Source organism: Hypanus sabinus, chromosome 2 (assembly GCF_030144855.1).
Source record: "Hypanus sabinus isolate sHypSab1 chromosome 2, sHypSab1.hap1, whole genome shotgun sequence".
Classification (NCBI taxonomy): domain Eukaryota; kingdom Metazoa; phylum Chordata; class Chondrichthyes; order Myliobatiformes; family Dasyatidae; genus Hypanus; species Hypanus sabinus.
In genome coordinates this window covers 181,181,959-181,201,856 of record NC_082707.1, presented here as the reverse complement: position 1 = coordinate 181,201,856, position 19,898 = coordinate 181,181,959, and the positions used below count along the sequence as shown (strand labels likewise).

Here is a 19,898-nt window from a genome sequence, read left to right as displayed (position 1 = left end):
TCGCTGAGTGTGGGTCTTCAGGCTCCTGTACCTCCTTCTTGAAGGTAGTAAACAAGAAGAAGGCATGTCCCTGAAGGGACTGTGGGGAGAATAAAAGGTGACTGATGTAGAATTTGTACAGATGGACTGACATAGGATTAGTACGGTTGATCAGCATGAGTCTATGACAGGAGAGGACTCTGAACGATTAGACCAGAAGGTTTATAAGTTTAAAATCAAGGTCATGAGATAATGCAGCTTGTCCCGTTGCTGTTCTTATTGCATTTCAGCCTGAATTTAATCTTGCAGTGTGCGCACCTGATTGAGCATTGTCCTGAAGACAGATCAGGTACGGGGCTCTGGTCCATTGGAAGGGCTTTTGCTGTCTCAGCTTTAGGTCTGTTTATGCAGACTCAGCAGTCCTTGGGCTTTTGCAGCGTGTTGTCTCCCTGTCTCCCGCCCTCGCACTTGTGTGAATTTAATGCATCAATGTTTGTTCCCATTTCCATGTTATCTCAAAATGACACAAAGCACAGAATGAGAAATGGGTTTATTATCACTGACTGTTGTCATGAAATTTGCTGGTCTGTGGCAGGAATACTCTGCAATACATAAAAAATTACTATAAATCATAATAAGAAAGAATTAATGGATAAATAAATAAGTAGTGCAAAAAGAGAGTTAAATAGAGATAGTATCCATGGGTTCATGGACGGTTCAGAAATCAGATGACAAAGGATGCTTTGTCCTAAAATGTTCAGTGTGTCTTCAGGCTTCTGTACCTCCTTCCAGAAGGTAGTAATGAGAAGAGGACATGTCCTGGGTGGTGGGAGTCCTTAATAATGGACACCACCTTTCTGAGGTACCGGCTTTTGAAGATGTTCTCACTAGTGCCCGTGATGGAGATAGCTGAGTCTACAACCCTCTGCAGCTTTTTTGGATCTTGCGCACTGGCGCCTCTACACTAGATGGTGATGCGACTGATCAGAATGCTGTTCTGGCTCGTAAGAGAATCCCTCCTGAGGTACAACAGCAGTGTCTGCCAGCTGCCCTTACTCAAGCAGACAGCAGGCTCACAGCTGAGGCTCCACTCTGTTCACACAGCCTCCTAACAGAGGGAGTTGGTCAATTACAGTTGCAGGGGGGCACAGCAGACAGCCTATCAGTGCCAGCAGTATTATCAGGGTTTTCAATTCCCGCTGCAGTATGTAAGGAACTTGTACATTCTCTGTGACTGCACGAGTTTCCTCTTAGTGCTCTGGTTTCCTCCCACCTTCCAAGATGTACCTGTCAGCGTCATTAAGTCTTGTGCATGTTATGTTGGCAACACTTGCACAGCACAACTCAAATGATTTGATTTGCAACAAGTGGTGCATTTCACTGAATGTTTCGATATTTCAATGTACACAAGTAACTCTTTCATCTTGGAATGTGTAACAGAAAGTGAGAGAAGGAGTTCCTTCATTCCACTCCAACCTTGCTGTACTGAAACACCCACGATTCCTGAGGTCAACATCAACAGCTGCACAAACCAGTGAAACCTTCCTCATCTGAGATGCACCGAGATACGGTATTTATCCACTGATGAAGTACAGAGTGACAGAGCATGCAAACTGCTCCATGCTGACCGCAGCATCATATCTGCTACATCCAGTTGCCCACATTCGGCCCATAATTTTCCATGCCGCTCCCCTCCTTGCACCTATCCAAATGTCTTTTAAATGTTACAAATGTACCTGCCTTGTCCACTTATACTGGTAGCTCAATCCAAGTACCCTATTGAAAGAAATTACCTCTCCAGTATCTTTTAAACTTCACCGCTCTTTCTGAGCCTACTGGTTCAGGATTCCCCAACCCTGGGGAAAAGATGATGACCATCCACCTTATCCATATCCTTCATACATTCATCGAGAAGTATAACTCAGAATCAAGCCCTCCGGCCCATCTAGTCCATGCCAAAATCATTTAGCCTGCCTATTCTCATCGAACTTGCATCAGGACTGTAGCCCTCCATTCCCCTGTTATCCATGTACAAATCCAAACTTCTCTGAAATATTGAAATCCAGCTCGCATTCACCACATGCTGGCAGTTCGTTCCGCACTCTCACAACCATCTGAGTGAAGAAGTTTTCCATCATGTTCCCCTTAAACTTGTCACCTTTCACCCTTCACCCATGACTTTTGGTTGTAGTCCCACTCAAGCTCAGTGAAAAAAACCTGCTTGCATTTACCCTACCTATAGCCCTCATAATAGTATATACCTCAATCTTCTATGTTCTAAAGAATGCAGTCCTAACTTATTAAATTTTTCCTTATAACTCAGGCCCTTCAGGCCCCGCAACATCCTTGTAAATTTTCTCTATAGTCTTTCAACCTTATTTACATCTTTCCTGAAGGAAGGTGACAACACTGCACACAATACTCCAAATGAGGCCTCACCAATGTCTTACACAACTTCAACAGAACATCCCAAATCCTGTTTTGGCCATTTATGGCCAACGTGCCAAAAGCTTTATTTATGACCCTATCTATCAGTGATGCCACTTTCAACAAATTATGGACCTGTTTTCCCAGATCATTTTGTTCTATTGCACTCTTCAGAGCTCCACCATTTACTGTGTAAGACCTACCCTGGTCGGCCCTACAGGAGCGCAAAACCTCACACTTGTCTGCAGTAAATTCCATCTGCCATTTTCTCAGCCAACGTAGATCTCTCTGCAAGCCATGGTAACCTTCCTCGCTGCCCACTACACCTCCAATTGGTGTCATCTGGGCAAATTTGCTGAACCAGTTAACCACATTATCATCCAGATTATTGACACAGATGACAAACAGCAAAGGACTAGCACCAATCTCTGTGGCATACCAATAGTCACAGAGCTCCAGTCAGACAGCCAATCCTCTACTGCCGCTCTCTGGCTTCTCCCATAAAGCCAATGTCTAATCCAATTTACAACTGCATCCTGAATGCCGAGCGACTGACCAACCTCCCAAGCAGGACCTTGCTAAAGTCCATGTAGACAACATCCACTGCCTTGCCTTCATCCACTTTCCTGGTAACTTCCTCAAAAAAAACTCTGTAAGATTGGTAAGACATGACCTACCACACATAAAGCCATGTTGACTTTCCTTAATCAGTCCCTGTCTATCCAAATACTTATATATCCAGTCCCTTAGAATACCTTCCAATAACTTTCCCATGACTGATGTCAGACTCACCGGCCTATAATTACCTGGTTATGTTTTGAGCCTTTCTTAAACAGGAGAACACATTGACTATCTCTCAATCCTCTGGTACCACTCCTGTCACTAAGGATGATTTAAATATCTCTGCTAGGGCCCCGGCAATTTCTGCACTTGCTTCCCTTAGGGTCCGACGGAAACACCTTGTCAGGCCCTGGCGATTTATCTACCCCGATTTGCTTCAGGGTCGCAAACACTTCCTCCTCTGTAACCTGCACAAGGTCCATAAGTTGATGTCACTTTGCATCACTTCTATAGATTCTGTATCCATCTCCTGAGTAAATGCAGATGCAAGGTATTCATTTAAATCTCCCCCATCTGTTTTGGCTCCACACATGGATTACCATTCTGGCCTTTCTCCAATTTAGAATCTAAACCCACATAACAGACTTACCTTTTTCCAAATATACTTTGAAATTAATGGCATTATGATCATTATATGTAAAGTGTTCCCCTGCACAAACTTCTGTCACCTGCCTTGTATCATTCCCCAATAGCAGATCCTGCATTGCGTGCTCTCTCATTGGGAGTTCTATGTACTGATGAAGGAAACTTTCCTGAACACATTTGACAAACTCTATCCCATGTATGGGATTCCCAGTTAATACGTGTAAAGTTAAAATTGATTTTATAAAATTCTATAAGGTCACCCCTCATTCTCCTGCGCTCCAAGCAAGGACAACATGGTAGTATAGCGGATAGTGCAACACTCTACAGTGCCAGCGATCACTGACCGGGGTTCAATTCCCACCACTGTCTGTGAGGAATTTGGATGCTGTCCTCATGACTGCGTGGGTTTCCTCCAGGTGCTCTGGTTTACTCCCATGTTCCAGAAAAGTATGGTTTGGGATTAATTAGTTGTGTGCATGCTATGTTGGTGCCAGAAGTATGGCGACAATTGCAGGGTGCCCCAAGCACAATCTCTACCAGTAAATGTCCACTGTTTACTCTTTACCAGAGATGCTGCCTGGCCTGCTGAGTTCCTCCAGCATTTTGTGTGCACTGCAACACATTTCACTGTTATGTTTCAATCTCCATTTAACCAAGACAGCCCATCTTTATATCGTTACAGAATAAAGATCCAGTCTGGCCAATCTTTGCCTATAACTCAGGCTCTCTAGTTCAGGCATCCCTCTTGCACCCGCTCATCTTGACAATGTATTTCCTATAAAACGGTGACCTAACCTGTAAATACATGATTATGCACATTAATACGAGGCAGAGAGCATGGTGCAGGAAGGAAGGGTTCAGGTTTTTGGATAATTGGTCTTTGTTCCAGGGACATTGGGATCTGTTTCGAAGGGATGGTTTACATCTGAACCGGAGGGGTACTAACATTCTTGCAGGAGTATTTGCCAGTGCTGCTCGGGGGGGTTTAAACTAGATGTGCAGGGGGCAGGGATCCAGATCCAGAGGGTTGGTCAGAAGGTGCATGGGGTTAAATGTGTACAAGGTTTGGGTGATCTTGAGAAGGTCATCAAAATTCAGGGTGCAATTTGCCCGATGGAAGTTCAAGGAGCTGGGTTAGGTACAGTAGACAGTGTTTTAAGCAAAGAGAGGAGGAATGGGCTAAGAATTCTATACGTGAATGCGCGTAGTGTCAGAAATAAGACAGATGAGCTTGAAGCTCAGATGAAAATGGGGAACTACGATATTGTTGGGATAACGGAGACATGGCTGCAAGGGGATCAGGCCTGGGAATTGAGTGTACCAGGGTATACGTGCTATCGTAGAGAAAGAAATATGGGAAGAGGGGGTGGGGTGGCCCTGTTGGTGAGGAATGAGATTCAGTCCTTAGCAAGAGGTGACTTGGGAACAGGGGAAGTAGAGTCTGTGTGGATTGAGCTGAGGAACAGTAAGGGTAAAAAGACCCTAATGGGTGTTGTGTACAGGCCCCCAAACAGTAGCGTGGATATTGGGTACAAGTTGATTAGGGAGTTAACATTGGCATGTGCTAAAGGTAATGCAGTCGTTATGGGAGATTTCAACATGCAGGTGGACTGGGAGAATCAGGTAGGTTCTGGACCCCAGGATAGGGAGTTTGTGGAGTGTCTAAGGGATGTATTTTTGGAACAGCTTGTGCTTGAGCCAACCAGGAACGAGGCTATTTTGGACTTGGTGATGTGTAATGAACAGGAATTGATAAGTGATCTTGAAGTAAAGGAGCCATTAGGAAGTAGTGATCATAACATGATAAGTTTTTATCTACAATTTGAGAGGGATAGGGGGCAGATCAGAGGTGTCAGTGTTGCAATTAAATAAAGGAGACTACGGAGCCATGAGGGATGAGCTGGCCAAAGTTAAATGGGCGGATGCCCTGGCAGGAAAGACAGTGGATCAGCAGTGGCAGATATTCTTGGGCATAATACAAAAGATGCAAATGCAGTTCATTCCAATGAGAAGGAAGGATTCAAAGAGGGGGAAGGGGCCACAGTGGTTGACAAAGGAAGTCAGAGATTGTATAGCATTAAAGAAAAAGAAGGGCTAAGATGAGTGGGAATACAGATGATTGGGAAAGTTTTAAGGAACTGCAGATCTTAACTGAAAAAGCAATACGGAGAGAAAAAATCAGGTATGAGCTCAGTCTAGCCAGGAATATAAAATGGGATAGCAAAAGCTTTTTTAGCTATGTGAAGAGAAAGAAGATAGTTAAGAACAATGTTGGCCCCTTGAAGAATGAATTGGGAGAAATTGTTATGGGAAACAGGGAAATGGCAACAGAATTTAATGCGTACTTTAGATCTGTCTTCACCAGGGAGGACACAAGCAATCTCCCAGATGTATGGATGGGCCAGGGTCATAAGATATCAGAGGAATTGAGACAGATTGACATTAGGAAAGAAACTGTGATGAGTAGACTGGTAGGACTGAAGGCTAATAAATCCCCGGGTCCAGATGGTCTGCATCCGAGGGTTCTAAAAGAGGTGGCTCAGGAAATTGTGGATGCATTGGTAATCATTTTCCAATGTTCCTTAGATTCAGGATCAGTTCCTGAAGATTGGAGAGTGGCTAATGTTGTCCCACTTTTCAAGAAGGGAGGGAAGGAGAAAACGGAGAACTATCGCCCTGTTAGCCTAACGTCAGTTGTGGGGAAGATGCTTGAGTCCATTATTAAGGACGAAATAGTGGCACATCTGGATGGCAGAAATAGGATTAGGCCGAGCCAGCATGGATTTACCAAGGGCAAATCATGCTTGACTAATCTGTTGGAGTTTTTTGACGGTGTAACAAAGATGTTAGACGAGGGTAAGCCAGTAGATGTTGTGTACCTAGATTTTCAGAAGGCATTCGATAAGGTGCCACATAGGAGATTGGTGAGTAAAATCAGAGCTCATGGCATTGGGGGCAGGGTTTCAACATGGATAGAAAACTGGTTGGCAGATAGAAAGCAAAGGGTAGCAGTGAATGGGTGTTTCTCAGACTGGCTGGAGGTGACTAGTAGGGTACCACAGGGCTCTGTATTGGGACCACAGCTCTTTACGATTTATGTCAATGATTTAGATGAGGGCATTGAAAACTATATCAGCAAGTTTGCTGACGATACTAAACTGGGTGGCAGTGTAACATGCGAAGAGGACGTTAGGAGAATACAGGGAGACTTGGATAGGCTGAGTGAGTGGGCAGATACTTGGCAGATGTCATTCAATGTGAATAAATGTGAAGTTATCCACTTTGGAAGCTGGAACAAGAGGGCAGAGTATTGTCTGAACGGTGTCGAGTTAGGTAAGGGAGAAATGCAAAGAGACCTAGGAGTCCTAGTTCACCAGTCAATGAAGGTGAATGAGCAAGTGCAACAGGCAGTGAAGAGGGCAAATGGAATGTTGGCCTTTGTTACAAGGGGAATTGAATACAAGAGCAAGGATGTTCTTTTGCATTTGTACAGGGCCCTGGTGAGACCACACCTGGAATATTGTGTACAGTTTTGGTCTCCAGGTTTAAGGAAGGACATTCTGGCAATTGAGGAAGTGCAGCGTAGATTCACTAGGTTGATTCCTGGGATGGCAGGGCTGTCTTACGCAGAGAGATTGGAGAGATTGGGCTTGTACACGCTGGAATTGAGGAGATTGAGAGGGGATCTGATTGAAACGTTTAAGATAATTAAAGGATTTGATAGGATTGAGGCAGGAAATATGTTCCAGATGTTGGGAGAGTCCAGTACCAGAGGGCATGGATTGAGAATAAGAGGTCAGTTATTTAAAACAGAGTTGAGGAAGAGCTTCTTCTCCCAGAGAGTTGTGGAGGTGTGGAATGCACTGCCTCGGAAGACGGTGGAGGCCAATTCTCTGGATGCTTTCAAGAAGGAGCTGGATAGATATCTGATGGATAGGGGAACCAAGGGATATGGGGACAAGGCAGGGACTGGGTATTGATAGTGAATGATCAGCCATGATCTCAGAATGGCGGTGCAGACTCGAGGGGCCGAATGGTCTACTTCTGCACCTATTGTCTATTGTCTAATACACGTGAGCACCTCTAAGTTCATACAGAAACACACAAAAGCACATTAACACCTCCCAGTGAGAGCAGGCAGCCCTACCTCTTGCCCAGGTTGCTGACGGGTGCAGCCAGTTTCCGGGAGCTGGCAGCCGTTCTTCGCTGGGTAGCTCCCCTCTTGCCGCCACTGGCGCTGCCAGCTTGGTTACCGCTGTCGCTCTCCTCTTGAACTGGAGAGCTGCTGCCCTTGCTGTTCAGATCTCTCAGCACGTCGTAGTTTATCTTGCTGGAGATCTTTTTCTGTTCCAGCATCTTTTCTATGGCTTCGCCCGCCGTACTGGCTTGGATTGGCTCACGTTTCTTTGAGGATTTTCTGGGCTTTGAAGGAGATGGAGAATGGTTTACAATAAATTCCCTACTCAGTTATCCACCTATTTATTTATTTATAGATACAACACGATAATAGTCTCTTCTAACCCAATGGGTCTACACCGCCCAATTACACCCATATGACCAATTAACCTACAAACCCTGTACACCTTTAGAATATGGGAGGAAATCCTCCCAGTCACAGGGAGAATGTACAAACTCCTCACTGACAATGAAGGCAGTGGAGGCCAATTCTCTGGATGCTTTCAAGAAGAAGCTAGATAGGTATCTTATGGATAGGGGAATCAAGGGATACGGGGACAAGGCAGGAACCGGGTATTGATAGTAGATGATCAGCCATGATCTCAGAATGGCGGTGCAGGCTCGAAGGGCCAAATGGTCTACTTCTGCACCTATTGTCTATTGAAGTAAACTGAACCTGGGTTGCTGGTGCTGAAACAGCTTTGCTGAATGAGGAGGATTTCTCATTCAGAGAGAAAGGCCGTGACATTCAAAATCTTGGATAGATTCACATATTTTCTCATTGGTATTTAATTTCTAGTCAGTTGGAAAAATAAAAGAAGTTTTGAAGGTGGGAAAAATAACCAGGTGACACGAAGATTGGGGTTTCACTACTGACACCTTTATAGGATTGAAGAAGATAGACTGTGTGGGAGACGAGAATGTCAGAGGGTGTGGTGAAGTTCCAGTTTGGGATAGAAGTAGGAAATGCGACTATTCTTAATTACAACAGGGTGAAGGCTGGGCAAGGGAGAGCAATACGAGCTAAGAAGCAGGAATGGAAATTCAGGGAAGTTATTTCTTTCCTATCAGTGATCACTGTTCAGAGACATCATGTGCTCATGTGCATCTTGTGTCTGCACATGCACATACTTATACAAACATGGATACACACACATGATCACACAGACATATGCACATGCATGCACGTGCACACACACACAGACATGAGGCACAGTGAGGGACAGGCACAAACATTAGAAAGATCTGAGCAAGACACGCAGAATGCTGGCAGAATTCCGCAGATCAGGCAGCATCTATGGAGAGGAATGATGGATCAAGACTAATGAATATGATACCAGCAAACAGCATCACCAAGAGCAATATTCTCAAGATGGTTCACGGAGAAATTTCTTTCTTTCTTTCTTTTAATGTCATCTTTTTCTTTTAGAAATGGTTCTGCTACCGTTGGAGCCTGTTATCTACATTCCGGTGGTGTGTCTTCGGGTCAATTGGGCAACCTGGTGCTTTGCTGTCTCTGAGAGGGTACCACAAGGCAATGAGCAAAGCGTGCAGCATGGACGTCAGGAGGCCTGGAGAAGGGCTGTAAGTCCATGACTGACTCTATCGCTTGCTGATTAAAGCACCGAGGAAGGCCGAATTCAGCGAGGTGGGTGGGGAGGTGAGCGAGTGTTCAGCGCTGTCTACCAGCATCTGGCTCGCTGTTGCCGGAGGAGGGTTCCTCCTTTTCGCTTGCTGCTCCCGAAGGAAGGTCCTTGCGTTCGAATGATCTCTCTCTCTCCCTCAGTGCTGCCGAGGATGGTTCCTCAGCAATTTGTGGATTGTGGACTCTAATCCACATTTATGATGTGCTTCTGGTTTCTGGTTGCTCATTTTTTGTTGCCAGTTTGGGCGATTCTGAATCAGGGCAGCCTGCAGAAAATGAACACTGAGCTGAACTGAAATATGCCTTCTGATTTTGTATTTCGTGTTTGGGGTTTTTGCCTATTTTTATTTGCTATTTGTGCAATTTTCTATCTTTTTGTGCATGGGGAGTGGGGTTGATGTGTTTCTTTTCTTTGAACAGGTTGGGGTATCATGGTTCTTTGTTTAGTGGCTGTCTGTGGGGAAGTTGAATCTCTGAGTTGTATAAAGCAAACATACTTTGATAATAAATGTACTTTGAACTGTGAAAGGTCTCGGCTGAAACACTGATTGCTTATTCCTCTCCACAGTTTCTCCAGCATGTCGTGTGTGTTGCTCTGGATTATCAGCATTGTCAGAATCTCTTGTGTTTATTAGAAAGGCTTGGCCTATTCTCTTGGGAGTATTACAATGATCACACCACAAGCATTGTTAGTGACAAGTGACACATCAGAATCAGGTTTTATAATCGCTGCCTTATACGGCAGGAAATATGTTGCTTTGTAGCAGTAGTTGCAACAAGATACAGGACAAAGGGAGGAGAAGAATCAAGAAAGAACTCTATGTTAGCGACTTGGAAAGACTACAGCTGGGGACTCCAGTAAATATTACCTTCTGCTCTTTATAAATCCCAAGTTCCTTCTCTTTGGCTATTCGCTCTTCCTTAGCTGCAAGGAAAGTAAAAGCATTGTGGGAATAGTAAAGGTTCCAGTTCACATTAAAATTTATTGTCATTCAACTGTACACATGTATACTGCCAGAAGAAATAACCTTCCCCTGGACCAAGGTGCACACACAGTACACTCACACATATAATGCATGGTACAGTATTACCACAAATAAATTAACAAATAATAAGGTGCATTTACAACATATGTTAAAAAGTAAGCAGTATAAGGCCACTGGCAGTTCATGAATGATGAGATCTGGGTGGTGTCAGGGAGTTCAGTAGTCTCATGGCCTGGGGGAAGAAACTGTTACCCATCCTAACGGTCCGTGTCCTAATACTACTGTACCTCCTGCTCATGGTGGGGGAAGGGGAGGGGTCAAAGATATTGTGGGACGCTTGGGAGGGTTCATTGACAATGCCAACGGCCCTGCATATGCAGCACTCATGATGGGTGGAAGATCCTCTCAGCAGCCTTCCCAATCTTTTGTAAGGATTTGTGGTCAGATGCATTGCAACTCCCATACCAGCCTACAGACCGACCCTCAGTTCTGCTCCTGTAGAAATTTAGAATGGTGGGGGGTGGGGAAGATCTGAGAGATGCTGCCGTGCTTTCTTGACTAAAGAAGGAGTGTTGAGGTGAGATCATCCATTATGTGAACTCCCAGATCTTGGTGCTCCTTACTCTCTCACGGAGAACCCATTTATGTACAGTGAGGAGTGGTCAACCTGCACCTTCCTAAAGTCTACAATCATCTCTTTGGTCATGTCCACATTGAAACTCATGCTGTTGTGGTCGCACCATTCTACCAGCCACTCTATCTCCTCTTTGTACACCGCCTCAAAATACAGAGAGGTTATGGCAGCAAACATGATGATTCGGTTCGAACTGGATCTAGCAGTCCTGGTGAGTGCTGGAGCTGGAGATTTTACTGCCAACACAGAGTGACTGTGGTCTTTCTCTTAAGAAGTCCGAGATCCAGTTACAGAGAGAGATGTTGCGACCCAGCAAGGACAGTTTACCCACCGGTTTCTAAGGGATGATCATATTAAACATTGAGCTAAATTAGGTAAACAGCATCCTGGCGTATGAGGCATCAGTGTAATAGCTGAGATCAGAGGGCAGAAAATCCCAATTCTGTGACCATATTCTGCAGGTTGCCCCCAGCACATAATGTTGGTTTTTACTGTATGTTTTGAAGCACATGTGATAAATAAATCTGAATACTTAATGAGTTTGGGCTGTCTGTGAAGGGCAAATACTACAGGAGCCAAAGTGGAATGCACTAACATCTGTTATTATCTTATCTTGATATTACCTGCGGCACCTGTACCTCTTGCCCAATGGATATTCATCTCTACTCTGAACTGATTCCACAACCTACAGACTCACTTTCAAGGATTCTTTACAACTCATGTTCTCAGTATTTTTTCATTTGCACACTGGTTGCTTTTCCATCTTTGTTCAGGTATAGTTATTCATAAATTTTACTTTATTTCTCTATTTTCCTGTAAATGCCTGCAAGAAATGAATCTCAATGAAGGATATAATAACATATGCACCTTGATAATAAATGTACTTCTACCTTGATTGTGATACTTGTTCAGGTCGAGTACTGTAAGCCAGTGATGAATTGGATTTGGAATTGGTTTCAGTGAAAAGCTTGTCTTGCATACTATTCATACAGCTCAAATTATTATACAAGTGCGTTGAGGTAGAACAAGGTCAACTGATGACAATGCAGGAGTTGAAATGCAGGCTCTTGCTCTCATCTGTGTGTGATCATCCTTTTGTGAGACTGTCATTGGCATCGAACAGCATCACCATCACTGAGAGCCCAGAATCAGTATCCTGGATGTTACCATTGACCAGAAACTCAACAGGACAGGCCAGGGAAGAGAGTATCGCAGTGAATGATTCAACTCCTGATACTGTAAGGCACAGTTCGGGGGTGTCAGGCTAAGATGAGTGCCGTATCAGCCATTCTTAAGAAGCTCCACGAAGTAGACACCTGACCAAAAGTCATACAATCATAGAACACTACAGCACAAAAGCAGACCCTTTGGCGTACCAAATCCATGCCAAACTGTTATTTTGCCTAGTCCCATCAATCCATACCTGGACCATAGCACTCTATAACCCCCCCCCCCCACCCCCATCCATGAATTTATTCAAACTTCTTTAAAGTGTTGCAATTAAACATGAATCCACCATTGCCACTGGCAACTCGTTCCACACTTGCACCACTCTGTGTGAAGATTAAAACACTCCTAATCCTCCTGCGCTCAAGGAAATAAAGTCCTCAACTATTCAGCCCTCCCCTATAAGATGACGATATACGAGCAGATTTAGCCCATTTGGCCCATTGAGTTGCTCTGCCAGTTCATCATGGCTCAAGCCCCCTAGTCCTGGCAACATCCTTGTAAATTTTCTCTGTCAATCTTATCGACATCCTTCCTGTAGGTACTGTAGATGAGCAGGACTGTCCAAAATACTCTGAATTTGCAAATATCTGATCCACCACTCTGACCACTCTCACCCTTCACCACTAGTACAATCCGTAAACTTTCGATACTGGGTAAGTTAAAACTTGGCTAAAAGTGTGGAGATTGCCACTTTTTAATCTCTGAAATAATGGTCTTGGAACCTTTTAGAATGTAGAGCAGGTACAGTACAGGTTCTATAGCTGACAACGTTATGCTGACCTTTTTAACTTATTCTAAGATCAATCTAACCCTTCCCTACCACATAGCCCTCCATTTTCCTTCATTCAGGCTCTTATCTAAGAAGCTCTTAAATGCTCCTAATGTACCTGCCTCTACAACGATCCCTGACACTCTCTGTATAGAAAGACTACCTCTGACACCCCCCATACTTTCCTCCAAACACTTTAAAATAAATCCCCTCTAATTAGCTATTCTCCTGTGAGGAAAGAAGTCACTGGCTGTCCACTCTGTCTATGCCTCTTATCATATTGTACAGCTGTATCAAGTCACTGCTCATCTTCCTTTGTTCCAAATCTCGCTCAACCCATCCTCTTAAGACATGTTCTCTAATACAGGTAGCATCCCGGTAAGTCTCCTCTGCGCTCTCTCTAATGTTTCCAGATCCTTCATATCATGAGATGACCAGAACACTGACTGGAGTTTTCTGGAGCTGCAGCATTACCTCACAGCTCTTGAACTCAGCCCAGCTAATGAATGCCAACACACCACATGGCCTTCTTAACTACAACTTGTGCAGCAACTTTGAGGGATCTATGGATGTGAACCCCAAGATCTCTCTTTCCTCCACAGTGCCATTAACCTTGTATTCTGTCTTCAAACTCAACCTTTAATAGACATTCCATTCTGCAACTGGGTGTATATCCCATCGACAAAAACAGATCAGTCCACAAGCGGTCTGGTATGGTTTTACAGAATGAATGGCATAAGTAGTTTAACTTACAATGCAAGGGAAAGCAGTTAGGACGAGGGCCTCCCCCAGAGTCTTGTCAATTTTGTGGGTGATAACTAAACACATGGGAATTTCAGTGTATATCAGAAAGGAAGCCAGACCTGAAAATGTTAACTATCAAAGACCCCTCTTGCCCCTGACATTTTCTCATCTCCCACCTCCCATCGGGAAGAAGATACAAAAGCCTGAAAGCACGTACCACCAGGCTCCAGGACAGATTCTACCCCGCTGTTGTCAGACTTTTGAGTGGACCTCTTGTACAATAAGATGGAATCTTGGTCTCAAAATCTACCTCATTATGATCTTGCACTTTATCATTTGTCTGCATTGCACTTTTCCTGTAGCTTTTACACTTCATTTTGCATTGTTATTGTTTCAACTTGTTCAACCTCAGTGCACTGTGCAATGATCTAATCTGTACGAACAATACACAAGACAAAACTTTTCCCTGCATCCTGGTACATGTGACAATAATAAGACAATACTCAATTACTGTTTGTCTCTCCACAGATGCTACCTAACTTGCTCAGTGGTTCCAAACCTTGATTTCAGACTTAGCCTCTGCAGGTTTTGATTTCCTGTCATGAAGCATTTGAAACTGCACTAGGATTTGAGGAAAATTATGGGCAGTAGATAGAGATGCAAATGCTCCTCTCCATCTGCCCTCCCATTTGTGCCCCCCCCTTCTTCCTCAGGAACACTCACCTTTCTGCTCTTGCAGATAGTCTGCATTCTCTTTCAGCCACAGCTCCGTCTTCTGTTCCACCTCTTCCTCATTCAGTAGGTACTGCACAAAAAGCACAGGCCACAATCAGGGCTGGAGTCTGCCTGACCACCAAACCTTCAGTGTGGCTCAGTGAAAGACACACATGGCACTGCTCTTGGCAGGTCAATGAGAACTTGTCATATTGCACTATAACATAGAAAAAGGCCCTTCAGCCTATCTAGTCTGTGCCGAGCTTTTATTCTGCCTAGTCCCATTGACTTGCACCTGGACCCTAGACTTCTGAAACCCTCCCATCCATGGTCTTAAGACATCTATTAACGTTACAACTAAACTTGTATCCACCACTTCGGTTGACAGTTCATTCCACATTTGCACTATCCTCCGGGTGAAGATATTCTTCCTCAAGTTCCTCTTAAATATTTCACTCTTCACCCTTAACCCATGACCTCTAGTTCTAGTCTCACCCAACCTCAATGTAAAAAAAAGCCAGTTTGCACTTACCCAATCTACACCCCTCATTATTTGGTATACCTTTATCAAATCTCTCCTCATTCACCTACATTCCAGGGAATAACATCCTAACCTATTCAACCTGTTCCTATCACTCAGCCCTCAAGTTCTGGCAACATTCTTGTAATTTTTTTCTATACTGTTTCAATCTTATTAATATCTCTCCTGTAGGTAGGTGACCAAAACTGCACGCATTACTCCACTTATGGTCTCACCAATGTTTTATAGAACTTTAGTATAGCATCCCAACTCAATTATTCAGTACTCTGATTTCTGAAAGCTAATATACCAAAAACTCTTTATACAACCCTATATATTTGTGGTGTCACTTTCAAGTAAGGATAGATCTGTATTCCCTGATCCCAGGTGGCCACAGGCATTTTGTACACTCCATGACTAGTTAGTTGCTGCCCGTTTTGCTGCTGCTGTTTAGGGCAGAAATGAAAGTCCTCCATCTCTTCTGTCCTTGGCCATCTTCTCTATTGTGTCCCAGATGACTGGAGTCCACTCTTAAACCTCAGCCACAGCTTATCTGTGCTGGACAATCCCATTTCAATTAAGAAAATAATCAAACTCTGAGGAAAATTGCAGTTACACAGTGACTGCGTTGATTCCCAACTTCTCATGTTCATGATGTGCAAACATAAAGACAAGAGATTCTGCAGATGCTGGGAATCCAGGACAGCACACAGAAAATGCTGCAGAAACTCAGCAGGCCAGGCAGTATCGCTGGAGGTGAATAAACAGTTGATGTTTCAGGCTAAGACTTAATCAGGACTAAAGGCTTAATCAGGACTGGAAAGAAAGGGGGTAAAAGCCAGAAGAAGTTAGCTGATAGGGAGGAGTACAAGATGGCAGGTGATAGGGGGAAACAAGATATGGGGGAAGGTGGTGGGTGGAGGAGTGGGAATGAACTGAGATAGGTGGAAGAAGAGAAGAGCAAAAGAAGAAGAAATATGATAGGAGAGGACAGTGGATCATGGAATAAAGGGACGAGGAAACCAAAGGTATGTTTTGGACAGGTTAGAAGAAGAGAAGGGGTGAGAGGGGAACCAGAGGGGAATGAAAAGAGAGAGATCAGAACGGTGAGAAATAATACCTCCACTGATTGACTCTTGCGCATGTATAGCCTACAGAAGGTGTAAACCACTGTGCATCCTGAACCCATAGTTCAATATGTTTCTACAGCAGGGAACTGGATGGACACTCAAGGGAGAATAATCTGCAGGCTTACAAGGAAAGGGAAGACTGATTGCTTTTCTTGGTGCCAATGTAGACTCAGAGGGCAGAATGGCCTCTTGTGCCATTAAAAAGATAAATGATTCCAAAGCATCTTTAATAGAAAGAACATCCAAAGCAAAGTTCATCCTAACAACTCTCCTAGGGCAGAGGTTTATGAGAATGTTGCTAGGACTCAAGGAGAGGTTAGACAGGATAGGTCTTTATCTCTTGAAATGTAGAAGACTGGGAGGTGATCCTACAGAGGTGAATAAAATCATGAAGGGCACAGACAGGGTGAATGCACTTAGTCTTTTCCTTAGGGTTTGAAGAATAAAAAATTAGAGGTTTAAAACTAGAGATTTAAAAAGCAACCTGAGGGGCAACTTCTTTGCAAAGGGTTAGTGGGATATGGACTAAATGGGACTACCTTATGGATCAGTTGGGTGGAGGAACCTGTGTTACTCATACAGGTGAGGTATAGAGCTCAGGTCAGAGAGCAACTGCGGGGAAAGTGTGGCCATCTCCCTAAAGTGCCCTGTGATCCAGCTTCCAAAGCTGAAAAGCCAACAATCTGCCCACACTACTTAGTCCCACAGTAGTTTCACCAGTAACAATAAACTATTATATAAAGTTACCTCTCCTAAAAGAGTGCCTACAAAAAGAGAAACCATCAAATGTGATTACAGGATTGCAACCAGATTCTGAACAATTTGATGGTGCAGATGGCTAGAGAAGTGTTATTGTTTAGTCCTTTCTTTTAGTACAGCAGGTGATCTACAATCTCAAATTTCCTAGTAATAATGACTGCACAATGAGCTTACCCTATCGATTTCCTGGTCATCAATCCCATTCAGGTCAAGTTCACCTTTCTGAGGATCAGCTCCTGTGAGGAGAGAGAATAAATAACATTTTCAGTGCATAAGGTGCCCCTTATGTGCTCGGCTCTCTGGCCTGGTTCAGAAGCAATATTTACTTTTGTCCTACATTGAACAAACAGCAGTACAGCACAGTCCAGGCCCTTCAGCTCACGATGTTTTTCCAACATTTTAACATCCTCTAAGATCAATTCAATCCTTCCCTTCTATAAGCCGTCTGTTTTTTCTAACATTCATGTGCCTTTGTATCTAAAGAGTTTCTTAAATGTCCCTAATGTATCTATCTCTACCACCACCCCTGGCAAGGAGTTCCACGTATCCGCCCTCTTTGGTGTAAAACTATTTCTGATTCTCCCCTCCATACATTCCGCCAACCACCTTAAAATTATACCCCCTTCTTGTATTATCCATTCCTGCTCTGGGAAAGGTATCTCTGGCTGTCCACTCTATCTATGCCCCTTATCATCTTGTACACATCTATCAAGTTACCTTATGTACCATACTTAGATATGATCTCTGAACAGACCCAGGAACTTTTAAGGAGAGTCAGTAAACACTTGATCAGATAAAGGTTCAGTCAAAGAGAAGGTTGTTGTTCAGTTGTTAAGACGAGTCCAACTCTTCGTGACCTCATGAACTCCTGCACACCAAGCCCTCTTGTTGGAAACTGCCTCCCTAAGATCGCCCACGGTCATACGCATTGTCTGAGTAATATTATCTATCCATCATAGTCTCTGTCATTCTCTTCTTTTACCTTCTGTATTACCTAACATGACAGTCTTCTCCAAGGAATCCTGTGGCCAAAATATTTGAACCTTTGTCTTACTTCAGTGGTTGGTAAGTTGATGGCAAAGATCCTGAAAGGCTGGATTTATGAACATTTAGAGAGGCATAACATGATTAGTAGTCAGCATGGCTTTTTCAAAGGCAGTTCGTGCCTTACGAGCCTGATTGAATTTTTTGAGGAAGTGACTAAACACTTTGATGAAGGGAGAGCAGTAGATGTAGCGTATATGGATTTCAGCAAGGCAATTGATAAGGTACCCCATGCAAGGCTTATTGAGAAAGTAAGGAGGCATGAAATCCAAGGGGACATTACTTTGTGGATCCAGAACTGGCTTGCCCACAGAAGGCAAAGAGTGGTTGTAAACTGGTCATATTCTGCATGGAGGACGGTCACCAGTGGTGTGCCTCAGGGATCTGTTCTGGGACCCCTACTCTTCGTGATTTTTATAAATGACCTGGATGAGGAAGTGGAGGGATGGGTCAGTAAATTTGCTGATGACACAAAGGTTGGAGGTGTTGTGGATAGTGTGGAGGGCTGTTAGAGGTTACAGTGGAACTCTGATAGGATGCAAAACTGGGCTGAGAAGTGGCAGATGGAGTTCAACCCAGATAAGTGTGAGGTGGTTCATTTTGGTAGGTCAAATATGATGGCAGAAATAGTATTAATGGTAAGACTCTTGGCAGTGTGGAGGATCAGAGGGATCTTGTGGTCTGAGTCCATAGGACACTCAAAGCTGCTGCGCAGGTTGACTCTGTGATTAAGTAAGCATACGGTGCATTGTCCTTCATCAATCGTGGTATTGAGTTTAAGAGCCGAGAGGTAATGTTGCAGCTATGGAGGAGCCTGGTCAGACCCCGGGAGTAATGTGCTCAGTTCTGGTCACCTCTCTACAGGAAGGATGTAGAAACTATAGAAAAGGTGCAGAGGAGATTTACAAGGATGTTGCCTGGATTGGTGAGCATGCCTTGGAAGTAGATACAGAGGAGAGGTTAGCGGTAAGCTTTTTTACGTAGGGAGTGGTGAGTGCATGGAATGGGCTGCCGGCAACGGTGGTGGAGGCGGATATGATAGGGTCTTTTAAGAGACTCCTGGAGCTTAGAAAAATAGAGGACTATAGGTAACCCTAGGTAATTTCTAAGGTAAGGACAAGTTTGGCACAGCCTTCTGGGCCGAAGGGCCTGTATTATGCTGTAGGTTTTCTATGTTTCATAATCAAGCCTCCTAGTTAGCAGTCAGGCTACATTTCTTCAAGTATTGACGTTGGATCTTCTTGCTGTCCAACGAACTCTTAGCACTTTCCTCCAGCATCCAAGTTCAAAAGCATCGATTCTTTTGTATTCAACCTTACTGACAGTCCAGCTCTCAGCTATACATCAGAACTGGAAATACCATAGACTTGACTATATGGATCTTGGTAGACAATGTTATACCTCTGTTCTTCAGTATTTTACCTAAATCTGCCACTGCTGCCCTTCCCAGTAGTAAGCGCTGTTTAATTTTGTGGCTGCATTTACCATCAAGAGAAATCTTTGAACTGAGGGAAACAAAATCTGTCACTGCTTCCACTTCCTTTCCATTAATTACCACGGAGTTAATAGGGCTGGTCGACATAATCTTAGTTTTCTTAACAATGAGCAACAATACTACAAGAGGAGGTCAGGAGAGTCTGAAAAGAATAAACTCAAGAGATTCTGTAGATACTGGAAATCTTGAGCAACACAAGTGAAATGCTAGAGGAACTCAGCAGATCAGGTAGCATCTATGGAGGGGAATAAACAGTTAGCATTTCGGGCTGAGACCCTTCATGGTGATGATGGGTCCTGATGAAGGGTCTCCACCAGGAATGTCAACTGTTTATGCATCTCCATAGATGCTGCCTGACCTGCTGACTTCCTCCAGCATTTTGTGTGCTTTAATTATGTATTATCTCTGAACAAACCCAGGAGCTTTCAAGGAGTGTTAGT

General features: G+C 43.9%; 1 protein-coding gene across 1 annotated transcript in view; it reads right to left on the bottom strand.

Moving 5' to 3' along the window:
• Positions 1 to 19,898, bottom strand: part of brf1b (BRF1 RNA polymerase III transcription initiation factor subunit b) — a 454,941-nt gene that overhangs the window by 78,680 nt on the left and 356,363 nt on the right. The window contains exons 12-15 of the mRNA XM_059960793.1: positions 17,094 to 17,155; positions 14,520 to 14,601; positions 10,303 to 10,358; positions 7,760 to 8,034 (exon numbers count right to left, since the gene is read on the bottom strand). Coding sequence (XP_059816776.1) covers positions 7,760 to 8,034; positions 10,303 to 10,358; positions 14,520 to 14,601; positions 17,094 to 17,155 — 475 coding nt within the window. The remainder of the gene's footprint in view (positions 1 to 7,759; positions 8,035 to 10,302; positions 10,359 to 14,519; positions 14,602 to 17,093; positions 17,156 to 19,898) is intronic.